This window comes from Rhinopithecus bieti, unplaced genomic scaffold (genome assembly GCF_001698545.2).
Source record: "Rhinopithecus bieti isolate Rb0 unplaced genomic scaffold, ASM169854v2 scaffold_9690, whole genome shotgun sequence".
NCBI classification, from domain to species: domain Eukaryota; kingdom Metazoa; phylum Chordata; class Mammalia; order Primates; family Cercopithecidae; genus Rhinopithecus; species Rhinopithecus bieti.
Window position 1 is genome coordinate 2,314,031 of NW_016806622.1, and position 12,928 is coordinate 2,326,958.

Consider the following 12,928-nt stretch of genomic DNA (forward strand, 5'->3'; position numbering starts at 1 on the left):
GTTCTGGATATTAGCCCTTTGTCAGATGAGTAGATTGCAAAAATTTTCTCCCATTCTGTAGGTTGTCTGTTCACTCTGATGGTAGTTTCTTTTGCTGTGCAGAAGCTCTTTAGTTTAATTAGATCCCATTTGTCAGTTTTGGCTTTTGTTGCCACTGCTTTTGGTGTTTTAGTCATGAAGTCTTTGCCCATGCCTATGTCCTGAATGGTGTTGCCTAGGTTTTCTTCTAGGGTTTCTAGGGTTTTGGGTCTTACATTGAAATCTTCAATCCATCTTGAGTTGATTTTTGTATAAAGTATAAGGAAGGGTTCCAGTTTCAGTTTTCTGCTTATGGCTACCCAGTTTTCCCAAAACCATTTATTAAATAGGGAATTCTTTCCCCATTGCTTGTTTTTGTCAGGTTTGTTGAAGATCAGATGGCTGTAGATGTGTGGTGTTATTTCTGAGGCCTCTGTTCTATTCTATTGGTCTGTATATCTGTTTTGGTACCAGTACTATGCTGTCTTGGTTACTGTAGCTTTGTAGGATAGTTTGAAGTCAGGTAGCGTGATGCCTCTAGCTTTGTTATTTTTGCTTAGGATTGTCTTGGCTATACAGGCTCTTTTTTGGTTCCGTAAAAAATTCAAAGTAGTTTTTTTCTAATTCTTTGAAGAAAGTAAATGGTAGCTTGATGGAACTAGCATTGAGTCTACAAATTTGAACTGTATGGCCATTTTCATGATATTGATTCTTTTTATCCGTGAGCATGGAATGTTTTTCCATTTGTTTGTGTACTCTCTTATTTCCTTGAGCAGTGGTTTGTAGTTCTCCTTGAAGAGGTCCTTCACATCACTTGTAAGTTGTATTCCCAGGTATTTTATTTTCTTTGTAGCAATTGTGAATGGAAGTTTGCTCATAATTTGGCGTTCTGTTTGTCTGTTATTAGTGTATAGGAATGCTTGTGATTTTAGCACATTGATTTTATATCTTGAGACTTTGCTGTAGTTGCTTAGCAGCTTAAGGAGTTTTGGGACTGAGATGATGGGGTTTTTAAAATATATAATCATGTCTTCTGCAAACAGAGATAATTTGACTTCCTCTCTTCCTATTTGAATACCCCTTATGTTTTTCTCTTGCCTGATTGCCTTGGCCAGAACTTCTAATACTGTGTTGAATAGGAGTGGTGAGAGACAGCATCTTTGTCTTGTGCCAGTTTTCAAAGGGACTGCTTCCAGCTTTTGCCCATTCAGTATGAAGTTGGCTGTGGGTTTGTCATAAATAGTTCTTATTATTTTGAGACGTGTTCCATCAATACCTAGTTTATTGAGTGTTTTTAGCTTGAAAGGGTGTTGAATTTTATTGAAGGCCTTTTCTACATCTGTTGAGATAATCATGTGTTTTTTGTTGTTGGTTCTGTTTATGTGATGGATTATTTTTATTGATTTGCATTTGTTGAACCAGCCTTGCATCCCAGGGATGAAGCCAACTTGATCATAGTGGATAAACTTTTTAATGTGCTACTGGATTTGGTTTGCTGGTATTTTATTCAGTATTTTCGCATCAATGTTCATCAGGGATAGTAGTCTGAAATTTTCTTTTTTTGTTTTGTCTCTACCAGGTTTTGGTATCAGGATGATGCTGGCCTCATAAAATGAGCTAGGGAAGAGTCACACTTTTCCTGTTGTTTGGAATAATTTCAGAAGGAATGGTACCAGCTACTCTTTGTACGTCTGGTAGAATTTGACTGTGAATCTCTCTAGTCCTGGGCTTTTTTTGGTTGTTAGGCTATTAATTACTGCCTCAATATCAGGACTTGTTATTGGCCTTTTCAGGGTTTCAATTTCTTCCTGGTTTAGTCTTGGGAGAGTTATGTGTCCAGGAATTTATCCATTTCTTCTAGATTTTCTGGTTTATTTGCATAAGGGTGTTTAGAGTATTCTCTGATGATAGTTCGTATTCCTGTGGGATCAGTGGTGATCTCCCCGTTACCATTTTTTATTGTGTCTATTTGATTCTTTTCTCTTTTCTTCATTAGTCTGGCTAGCAGTCTATCTATTTTGCTAATCTTTTCAAAAAACCAGCTCCTGGATTCATTGATTTTTTGAAGGGTTTTTCATGTGTCTATCTCCTTCAGTTCTGCTCTGATCTTAGTTATTTCTTGTCTTCAGCTAGCTTTTGAATTTGTTTGCTTTTGCTTCTCTAGTTCTTTTAATTGTGATATTAGGGTGCCAATTTTAGATCTTTTCCGCTTTCTCCTGTGGACATTTAATGCTATAAATTTCCCTCTAAACACTGCTTTAGCTGTGTCCCAGAGATTCTGGTACATTGTGTCTTTGTTCTCATTGGTTTCAAAGAACTTATTTCTTTCTGCCTTAATTTTGTTATTTACCCAGTAGTCATTCAGCAGGTTGTTCCATTTCTTTGTACTTGTGTGGTTTTGAGTGAGTTTCTTAATCCTGAGTTCTAATTTGATTGCCTTATGGTCTGAGAGACTGTTTGTTATGATTTCTGTTCTTCTGCATTTGCTGAAGAGTGTTTTACTTCCAATTATGTCACAGGTCTATTTTAGAATGAGTGCTATGTGGTGCTGAGAATAATGCATATTCTGTTGATTTGGAGTGGAGAGTTCTGTAGATGTCTATTAGGTCAGCTTGGTCCAGAGCTGAGTTCAAGTCCTTAATATCCTCGTTAATTTTCTGTTTTATTCATCTCTCTAATATTGAAAGTGGGGTGGTAAATTCTCCCACTATTATTGTGTGGGAGTCTAAGTCTCTTTGTAGGTCTCTAAGAACTTGCTTTATGAATCTGGGTGCTCCTGTACTGGGTGCATATATATTTAGGATAGTTAGCTAGCTCTTCTTTTTGCATTGATCCCTTCACCATTACGTAATGCCCTTTTTGCATTTTTTGATCTTTGTTGTTTTAAAGACTGTTTTATCAGAGACTAGGATGCAACCCCTGCTTTTTTTTTTTTCTTTTTTTTGCTTTCCATTTGCTTGGTAAATATTCCTCCATCCCTTTATTTTGAGCCTATGTGAGTCTTCTTACATAAGATGGGTCTCTTGAATACAGCACACTGGTCGGTCTTGACTCTTTATCCAATTGGCCAGTCTGTGCCTTGTAATTGGGGCATTTAACCCATTTACATATAAACTTAATATTGTTATATGTGAATTTGATCCTGTCATTATGGTGCTAGTTGGTTATTTCACCCATTAGTTGATGCAGCTTCTTCATAGTGTCAATGGGCTTTACATTTTGGTTTGTTTTTGCCATGGCTGGTACCAGTTGTTCTTTTCCATATTTAGTACTTCTTTCAGGAGCTCTTGTAAGGCAGGCCTGGTAGTGACAAAATCCCTCAGGATTTGATTGTTTGTGGTGACAAAATCCCTCAGCATTTGATTGTCTGTAAAGGATTTTATTTCTCTTTCACTTAGTTTATCTAAGCTTAGTTTGGCTGGATATGAAATTGTGGGTTGAAAATTCTTTTCTTTAAGAATGTTGAATATTGGCCCCTACTCTCTTCTGGCTTGTAGTGTTTCTGTAGAGAGATCCGCTGTTAGTCTGATAGGCTTCCCTTTTTAGGTAACGTGATCTTTCTCTCTGGCTGCACTTAACATTTTTTCCTGCATTCCAACCTTGGTGAATCTGACGATTATGTGTCTTGGAGTTGCTCTTCTTTAGGAGTATCTTAGTGGTGTTCTCTGTATTTCCTGAATTTGAATGTTGGCCTGTCTTGCTGGGTTGGGGAAGTTCTCCTGGATAATATCCTGAAGTGTGTTTTCCAACTTGGTTCCATTCTCCCCATCACTTTCAGGTACATAAATCAAACGTAGGTTTGGTATTTTCACATAGTCCCATATTTCTTGGATTCTTTGCTTGTTCCTTTTCATTCTTTTTTCTCTAATCTTGTCTTCATGCTTTATTTTATTAAGTTGATCTTCAATCTCTGATATACTTCTGCTTCATCGATTTGGCTATTGATACTTGTGTATGCTTCACAAAGTTCTTGTTCTGTGTTTTTTGACTTTATCAGGTCATTTATGTTCTTCTCTAAACTGGTTATTCTAGTTAGCAATACCTCTAACTTGTTTTCAAGGTTCTTAGGTTCCTTGCATTGGGTTAGAACATGCTCCTTTAGCTCAGAGGAGTTTGTTATTACCCACCTTCTAAAGCCTACTTCTGTCAGTTCGTCAAACTCATTCTCTGTCCAGTTTTGTTCCCTTGCTGTTGAGGAGTTGTGAACCTTTGGAGGAGAAGAGGCATTCTGGTTTTTGGATTTTTTAGCCTTTTTATGCGGGTTTTCCCTCCTTCTGGTGGCTTTATCTACCTTTGGTCTTTGCTGTTGGTGACCTTCGGATGGAGTTTTTGAGTGGTCGTCCTTTTTGTTGATGTTGATGCTATTGCTTTCTGTTTGTTGGTTTGTAACAGTCAGGTCCCTCTTCTGCAGGTCTGCTGGAGGTTCCTAGGGGTCCACTCTATACCCTGTTTGCCTGGGTATCACCAGCATTGGCTGCAGAACAGCAAATATTGCTCTCTGTTCCTTCCTCTGGAAGCTTTGTCCAGAGGGGCACCCATCAGATGCCAGCCGGAGCTCTTCTGTATGAGGTGTCTGTCGAGCCCTGTTGGGAGGTGTCTCCCAGTGAAGAGGCACAGGGGTCAGGGACCCACTTGAGGAGGCAGTCTGTCCCTTAGCAGAGCTCGAGCACTATGCTGGGAGATCTGCTGCTCTTTTCAGAGCTGGCAGGCAGTAACGTTTAAGTCTGCTGAAGCTGTGCCCAGAGCCACCCCTTCCCCTGGGTTCACTGACCCAGGGAGATGGGAGTTTTATCCATAAGCTTCTCACTGGGGCAGCTGCCTTTCTTTCAGAGATGCCCTGCCCAGGGAGGAGGAATCTAGAGAGACATTCTGGCTATAGTGGCTTTGCGGAGCTGTGGTGGGTTCCGCTCTGTTTGAACTTCCTGGCGGCTTTGTTTACACTGTGAGGGGAAAACCAGCCTCAGTAATGGTGGATGTCCCTCCCCGCACCAAGCTCGAGCGTCCCAGGTTGACTTCAGACTGCTGTGCTGGCAGCGAGAATTTCAAGCCAGTGGATCTTAGCCTTCTGGGCTCCGTGGAGGTGAGATTTGCTGAGCAAGACCACTTGGCTCCCTGGCTTCAGCCCCCTTTCCAGAGGAGTTAATGATTCTGTCTTGCTGGTGTTCCAGGCACCACTGGGGTATGGAAAAAAACTCCCGCAGCTCGCTTGGTGTCTGCCCAAACAGCCACCCAGTTTTGTGGTTGAAACCCAGGGCCCTTGTGGTATAGGCAACCTAGGGAATCTCTTGGTCTGTGGGTTGTAAAGACTTTGGGAAAAGCATAGTATCTGGGCTGGAGAGCACCGTGCCTCATGGCATGGTTCCTCACGGCTTCCCTTGGCTCCAGGAGGGAGGCCCCTGGTTCCTTGCACTTCCTGGGTCCTCACTCTGCTTCTGCTCGCCCTCTGAGGGCTGCACCCACTGACTAACCAGCCCCAAAGAGATGAACTAGGTNGTCCAGTTTTGTTCCCTTGCTGTTGAGGAGTTGTGAACCTTTGGAGGAGAAGAGGCATTCTGGTTTTGGATTTTTTAGCCTTTTATGCGGGTTTTCCCTCCTTCTGGTGGCTTTATCTACCTTTGGTCTTTGCTGTTGGTGACCTTCGGATGGAGTTTTGAGTGGTCGTCCTTTTGTTGATGTTGATGCTATTGCTTTCTGTTTGTTGGTTTGTAACAGTCAGGTCCCTCTTCTGCAGGTCTGCTGGAGGTTCCTAGGGGTCCACTCTATACCCTGTTTGCCTGGGTATCACCAGCATTGGCTGCAGAACAGCAAATATTGCTCTCTGTTCCTTCCTCTGGAAGCTTTGTCCAGAGGGGCACCCATCAGATGCCAGCCGGAGCTCTTCTGTATGAGGTGTCTGTCGAGCCCTGTTGGGAGGTGTCTCCCAGTGAAGAGGCACAGGGGTCAGGGACCCACTTGAGGAGGCAGTCTGTCCCTTAGCAGAGCTCGAGCACTATGCTGGGAGATCTGCTGCTCTTTTCAGAGCTGGCAGGCAGTAACGTTTAAGTCTGCTGAAGCTGTGCCCAGAGCCACCCCTTCCCCTGGGTTCACTGACCCAGGGAGATGGGAGTTTTATCCATAAGCTTCTCACTGGGGCAGCTGCCTTTCTTTCAGAGATGCCCTGCCCAGGGAGGAGGAATCTAGAGAGACATTCTGGCTATAGTGGCTTTGCGGAGCTGTGGTGGGTTCCGCTCTGTTTGAACTTCCTGGCGGCTTTGTTTACACTGTGAGGGGAAAACCAGCCTCAGTAATGGTGGATGTCCCTCCCCGCACCAAGCTCGAGCGTCCCAGGTTGACTTCAGACTGCTGTGCTGGCAGCGAGAATTTCAAGCCAGTGGATCTTAGCCTTCTGGGCTCCGTGGAGGTGAGATTTGCTGAGCAAGACCACTTGGCTCCCTGGCTTCAGCCCCTTTCCAGAGGAGTTAATGATTCTGTCTTGCTGGTGTTCCAGGCACCACTGGGGTATGGAAAAAAACTCCCGCAGCTCGCTTGGTGTCTGCCCAAACAGCCACCCAGTTTTGTGGTTGAAACCCAGGGCCCTTGTGGTATAGGCAACCTAGGGAATCTCTTGGTCTGTGGGTTGTAAAGACTTTGGGAAAAGCATAGTATCTGGGCTGGAGAGCACCGTGCCTCATGGCATGGTTCCTCACGGCTTCCCTTGGCTCCAGGAGGGAGGCCCCTGGTTCCTTGCACTTCCTGGGTCCTCACTCTGCTTCTGCTCGCCCTCTGAGGGCTGCACCCACTGACTAACCAGCCCCAAAGAGATGAACTAGGTACCTGAGTTGGAAATACAGAAATCACCTGCCTTCTGCGTTGGTCTCACTAGGAGCCGCAGACCGGAGCTGCTCCTATTTGGCCATCTTGCCTGTCAGTAAAAATTCTTTAAGTAGTGTATTAGGCATAAAAATAAGATAGATTACTTTATTTATCTGTTTATTTATTTAGAGACAAGGTCTAAGTCTGTCGCCCAGCTGGAGTGCAGTGGCGTAATCATAGCTCACTGTAACTCTCCCACCTCAGCCTTTCGAGTAGCTGGGAACATAAGCTCATGCCACCATACCTGGGTAATTTTTCTTTGTGTGTGTTTTTTTTTTTTTTTTTTTTTTAAAGATGGAGTCTCGCTCTGTCGCCCAGGCTGGAGTGCAGTGGTAGTATCTCGGCTCACTGCAAGCTCTGCCTCCCAGGTTCACACCATTCTCCTGCCTCAGCCTCCCGAGTAGTTGGGACTACAGGTGCCCACCACCACGCCCAGCTAATTTTTTGTATTTTTAGTAGAGATGGGGTTTCACCGTGTTAGCCAGGATGGTCTCAATCTCCTGATCTCATGATCTGCCTGCCTCAGCCTCCCAAAGTGCTGGGATTACCTGGGTAATTTGTAATATATTTTTCATAGAGACGAGGTCTAGCTATGCTGCTTAGGCTGGTCTCGAACACCTAGCCTCAAGCATTCCTCCTCCTTGGCGTCCCAAAGTGCTGGGATTACTGGCGGGAGCCACTGAGCCTGACCTAGACCCCTTTTACTCTCACCTCTTGGTTCTTGGATTTGTGCATTCTCTACAGAGAGATGACACAATATACTTGGCTGCCGAACCTATGGACAGAACTCCAGCCTCTCAGGGTGTTATCTCTTGGCTTGCATCCTGGCTGAGGCTTCGTCAGGACATCTCATCATTCTGTCAAACGGGTTGCTACTAGAGGGTGCAGGTGATGTGATCCATGAATTATTTGGATTGAGCCCATTGTCTCACTTCCTTTACTAAAAAATGGTTAGGAGATAGTTTTCACAGCAAACCTTGGCTACATATATCAGGTGCGCTATAAGTCCGTGAATGATGGTGCTTGCAGAGGCACTGAAGGCAGGGAAGACGTATATTGTATATGTCTATCTTTGTGAGTCCAAGAGCATCCCCTTATAATGGGAGGAGTCCAATGGAATCATTCTGCTACCACATACAGCCATCTGGTCCTCTTGCCCTGTTGGGCAGTGATGTCTTTCTGGGGGCTCAGCGTCAGCCTTGGCTTTTGAAGGTTGGGCCTTCTTTAGTGCTGGAAAACCAGATCCCCCTTGGTAGGGGAAGAGAATGCTGAACCTATATATAACCTCCCTCAGCACCACTCTGGCACTTTATATGTGGGCCCATTAAGCAAACATTTGGATGGCTGAGGAAGGATACTGAGTGACAATCAGATCTTCTTGTTCACTTTATTATTGAAGCTATCCTCTGTGATAGCCTTTTATGAGATTTAGTGGAATAGAATTAGATTCACATTCTGCACTTATTAAAAGAGGCTTATCCATATATTCTTCACCTCCTCCTTTGTGCCCTTCTTGTCTATGTCCTTATCTTTCTCCTCCTTTTATTCCTCTTCCTGCTCCTCTTACTCATGCTTGCTCACTTCCTTCTCCTTCTTCTCCCTGTTTCCTTTTTCCTCCTTCTCCACATGCCTCCACCTTGCCCTCCTCCTCTAATCATCTTTCTCTTTGTCCTCTTCCTCATCCTCCTTCTCATCCTCCTTGTACTTGTCTTCCTCCTCCTCCTCATTCTTCTTCTCCCTTTCCTTGTCCTCCCTATTCCCCCAGGCCTCCTCCTCCTCTACAACTTTCTCCTCCTTCCTTAAACTGTTCTGCGAGTAAACCCATTTGTTTTCTCCATTTTAATTTCTAGGTACTTTTTTTTTTAATTTTGTTTTTTCCCCTCCAATTTATGTTGGGTTTCTACATAGTCTCCCTCTATTTTTATAACTTTGGTGCATGATATTCTTTCTCCCCCGTTCTGATAACACTACACATTGCTTTGACTTTCATCCCCATTAATAACTGAGTGAAAGGTGTTATGAGTCTTGCTGAAGATTACAACGGTAATTCTCAGAGCCAAGCTTGAACTCAGTTCCAGATTCCAGACTTAGGGTCTTTTCACTAGGTTGAGTTGCCTCATCATGGCTGAGGATAGAAATAGCCTCATATTTAGAGTAAAACTCAGACAAGAAAGCAAGGAAGTGAGCAGCAATAATAACAGAAAACAAAAATTTAAAAAGGAAAGAGCGAGATAGGCATAGTCGAATTTAGTTTTCTCTCTGCTCAGTGATTTAATTCTAGGTGAATTAGAAAAGAAGTTTCTGTGAATGTTTGCCTACTTTGGTTTGTTCCAAAACTATTAAAAATGTATAACTCTTACCCTGCTCAACAGTATCATTTGGGACCAAAGCTCATCGAGCTAATATGAGGCATAATAAATAGAGTCAGTAATATCTGTACTTAGAGGTAAGAGAATCATTCCTGATATATTAATTTAATTTCTTCTGTAAAATTAAGGGTGTTTGTATACAGACTCTGTATGTGGTATCAGGTAGTCAAGACTTGGTTTTGTAGTCTTCTTCTGAAATCATCACAATAAGGAAATTTTAAACATGTAATTAGATAAATTAGATTGGAAGATGAAAACAACCGCTTTAATTCAAAATAATTTCATTAAGTATATCATGGCAGTAAGTTTTACAAAGCCCAGGTCACTTCCTCTGTGGCTTTCCCTATGACCACCTTTGTTTCTCTTTCAGCTGTAATTGCTTCGCGCTCTGGGGCATTTTTTATGCAAACCACCCGATCCACCTGTGCTAAATTATGATTGTTTATTGTGTTGTGCATTTAAGATAGAGCTATAAAGTTAAAAAAAATCCACATTTTAAGAAAAGATAGAATTATTTTTATGCAGATAAACTTTGTTTCTTAAAATAAACAAGATTCAATACTTGTTCAATGTTGCATCAGGCATTCAGGAGAATTTTCTGAGAGGTGGGGAAGTCTCCTTGGAATTACCGTCAGATCCTATTACAGAGAAGAATCCCCCTCCCCGATATGTTTGTAGTAGTAAAGCACTGTTGCCAAAAATGCCCACTTATGCTTTTTTTGTATCCCTGGGTAAGTTTACCAACCTTTTCGTGCTTTAATTTCCTCAACTATAAAATGATGGTAACAGCTGTACTTTCCTCATAGAATTGTTCTAGATGAATTCGGTATTTGAAGTGCTTAGAACAGTGCCTAGCACATTAGAAATGCTATATGCCTTTGCTGTTTCTATTTCTACTGCAACCACATTGGTGATGACAATGATGATGAATCCTATTACTAACAGTTTCCCATTCATTTCATATTAATTAAAAAATATATTTGCTCCAATGCTTTTATCTGTGCCTGTAAACAAACAAAAATCCAAAGGTGCAGATTTGCCACTAATGAAACAGTGAAGAGATGTATTGCAAGATTTAAGGTTGATTCTGAAAGTGTTGGTCCCCAAAGTGTTCGGAGTAGTGAAGTGATATTGGAGTAAATGTAAAACCTCTCAGATGGTTGCTCTGAAGTAAGCCCTCTCTGTTGGATATATATTGCATTTTTTTAATGTATCCATATATATTATGACTTGTTTCTCCAACGTAAATACACCTCTTAAAGACAGAAGCTGTGTTTTCCATTTCCATGTATTTCCCATAGCATTCAACAGTGTTTTACAGATTTCAGATGTTCAATAAATATAATGATTAGCTGCTTAGGCAGAGGTGAGAGGAGGAGAATTAGGAATAAAATGTTCTCCAGTTAATTGCAAACTGCTTTCGTACTTGAAAATGAATTTGCATTTTATCTTTTTCTACAACTTCTGGAAAGTGTTTTAGTTGGCATTTGTCATTGATTTTGTACAATTTTGTAAATTTCCTGGAAATCTAAATTCCTACAAAGAGTCCATCATAGGGTTTTCTATTTTTATTATGGTTTCTACATGAAAAGAAGTGTTAGTGTAAAGGCTAGCCTATTCCATCTACACTTCATGCAATTTGTTAAGAAAATAATTAAGCTTTGGAGCTTGTAGGAACCATATTGTTACAACCTAAACCCTCCACATGGTACCTGGAACAGAATGGAAACTCAATAAGTTGTTGATAAATAAACAAATCATTTGGTACAATGTCTTCATTTTACAGTTGAAGGAACTCTGTGATAACTTGCTCACTCTCACGTGGTGGCATAGGAGGGATTAAAACAAATGTTCCTGATGTCATCATGCTCTAGTTGTGGATTTCATATTTAAATTGTAACATGAAAAAGACTTTAAGTTTAGTCCTTGAATAACTTCCTTCATTTTAAATCTTGTGTATAAATAAATTTCTTAAGTTAATATCTGCTGTGTTTTAGAAAGGCAGTAGGAAGAAGTGTATATAAAAGGATTGCTTTAAAGGGAAAGTAAAGGAAAATGTCTGTTAGTGGCTTATTCAAGGTGTGTCAGTTGATTAATTTCCTTTCTCTCGACCATAAGTTTTATTTGCTCTGTTATATATTATTAGGGTTTCCTAGTTACTCTAAAAGACTTTATGTTGGAACAATTTGTTTTTTTCAAGACATAACCCATCTCCAACTTGTTTGTATTTCTGAGACTTTCAAGAAATGTTGGTTATCATTTTAATTGATTTTCTGCTAGGATGGAAAAAAAGAGCCAAGTTCATGTACCTGTTTGAAGGGGCCCAAACTGTCAGAAATAGGGACGATTGCCTGGATGATAACGCTCTGCGATGCCCTCCACAATTTCATCGATGGCCTGGCGATTGGGGCTTCCTGCACCTTGTCTCTCCTTCAGGGACTCAGTACTTCCATAGCAATCCTATGTGAGGAATTTCCCCACGAGTTAGGTAAGGAGCTCTGCTCATATTGTAAAAGTCTGCTTACTTCTTGATTTCAGTGGAGTGAGACTTTTCAGGTAACATGCACTTAACAGCCTTCTGATGCCCTAAAATGAAGACCTTGTTGGAAATTGATGATTATCTTTGATCTTATCCAGAAATTAAAAACAAACAAACAAACAAGCAAACTATTCACTTGATATTTTCTTCTTCTTCTAGGAGACTTTGTGATCCTACTCAATGCAGGGATGAGCACTCGACAAGCCTTGCTATTCAACTTCCTTTCTGCATGTTCCTGTTATGTTGGGCTAGCTTTTGGTATTTTGGTGGGCAACAATTTCGCTCCAAATATTATATTTGCACTTGCTGGAGGCATGTTCCTCTATATTTCTCTGGCAGATATGGTAAGAAGCTTAAAATTTGTATTTTGTTTTAATTTAAAGTTTGGAAATGAGTATCTGGATTATGAGTTAACTATGGGTGGCCTTCTGCTTTCTGCAGTGCAGAAGGCCTTTCTGTTGTAATTCAAAACATTCCCATTTCAACAGATCATTCTACTTGAGTAGTATACACTAATAGTAATTCGAAACTGATCCTCATTGGTTTTTTTAAAACATAATCATATTGTTTGAAGGTGAAATGATTTGTTTTTGTTGAAATAGAGATATTTTCCTCTATCTCTATTCTCCCTTGTGGCTGGCACATCTTGTCTTATATTGTAGTATGTCCCTATAGGACTTTTTCTCCCTCTTTTGTGTCTGTGTCACATTTGGAAGAGGAATAACTTATCAGAGTAAATAGCATTTTGTTATTTCAAAGTTCTAAACAGTGACAGCTTTTTGGGTTAAACTAAAACTGGTACACTAAAATTGGTAAAATTTTGACAGTATTTATTTGACATAGTATTTATTTATTTATTTATTTATTTATTTTTTTGTTGAGACGGAGTCTTGCTCTGTCGCCCAGGCTGGAAGTGGCAGTGGCGGATCTCAGCTCACTGCAAGCTCCGCTCCCGGGGTTTACGCCAGTCTCCTGCCTCAGCCTCCAAGTAGCTGGGACACAGAGCCGCCACCCTCGCACCGGCTAGTTTTTGTATTTTTTTAGTAGAGACGGGGTTTTCACTGCTGTTAGCAGGATGGCTCGATCTCCTCGACTTGTGATCCGCCCGTCTCCGGCCTCCCAAAGCTGCTGGGATTACAGGCTTGAGCCA

The 12,928-nt window shown here is 41.4% G+C and overlaps 1 protein-coding gene across 2 annotated transcripts in view; it reads left to right on the forward strand.

Moving 5' to 3' along the window:
• SLC39A8 (solute carrier family 39 member 8) overlaps nt 1-12,928 on the forward strand; it is a 98,785-nt gene that overhangs the window by 70,236 nt on the left and 15,621 nt on the right. For both annotated transcript variants that reach the window (XM_017877091.1, XM_017877092.1), the window contains exons 7-8: nt 11,520-11,727; nt 11,938-12,122. In XM_017877091.1, the coding sequence (XP_017732580.1) occupies nt 11,520-11,727; nt 11,938-12,122 (393 nt within the window). The remainder of the gene's footprint in view (nt 1-11,519; nt 11,728-11,937; nt 12,123-12,928) is intronic.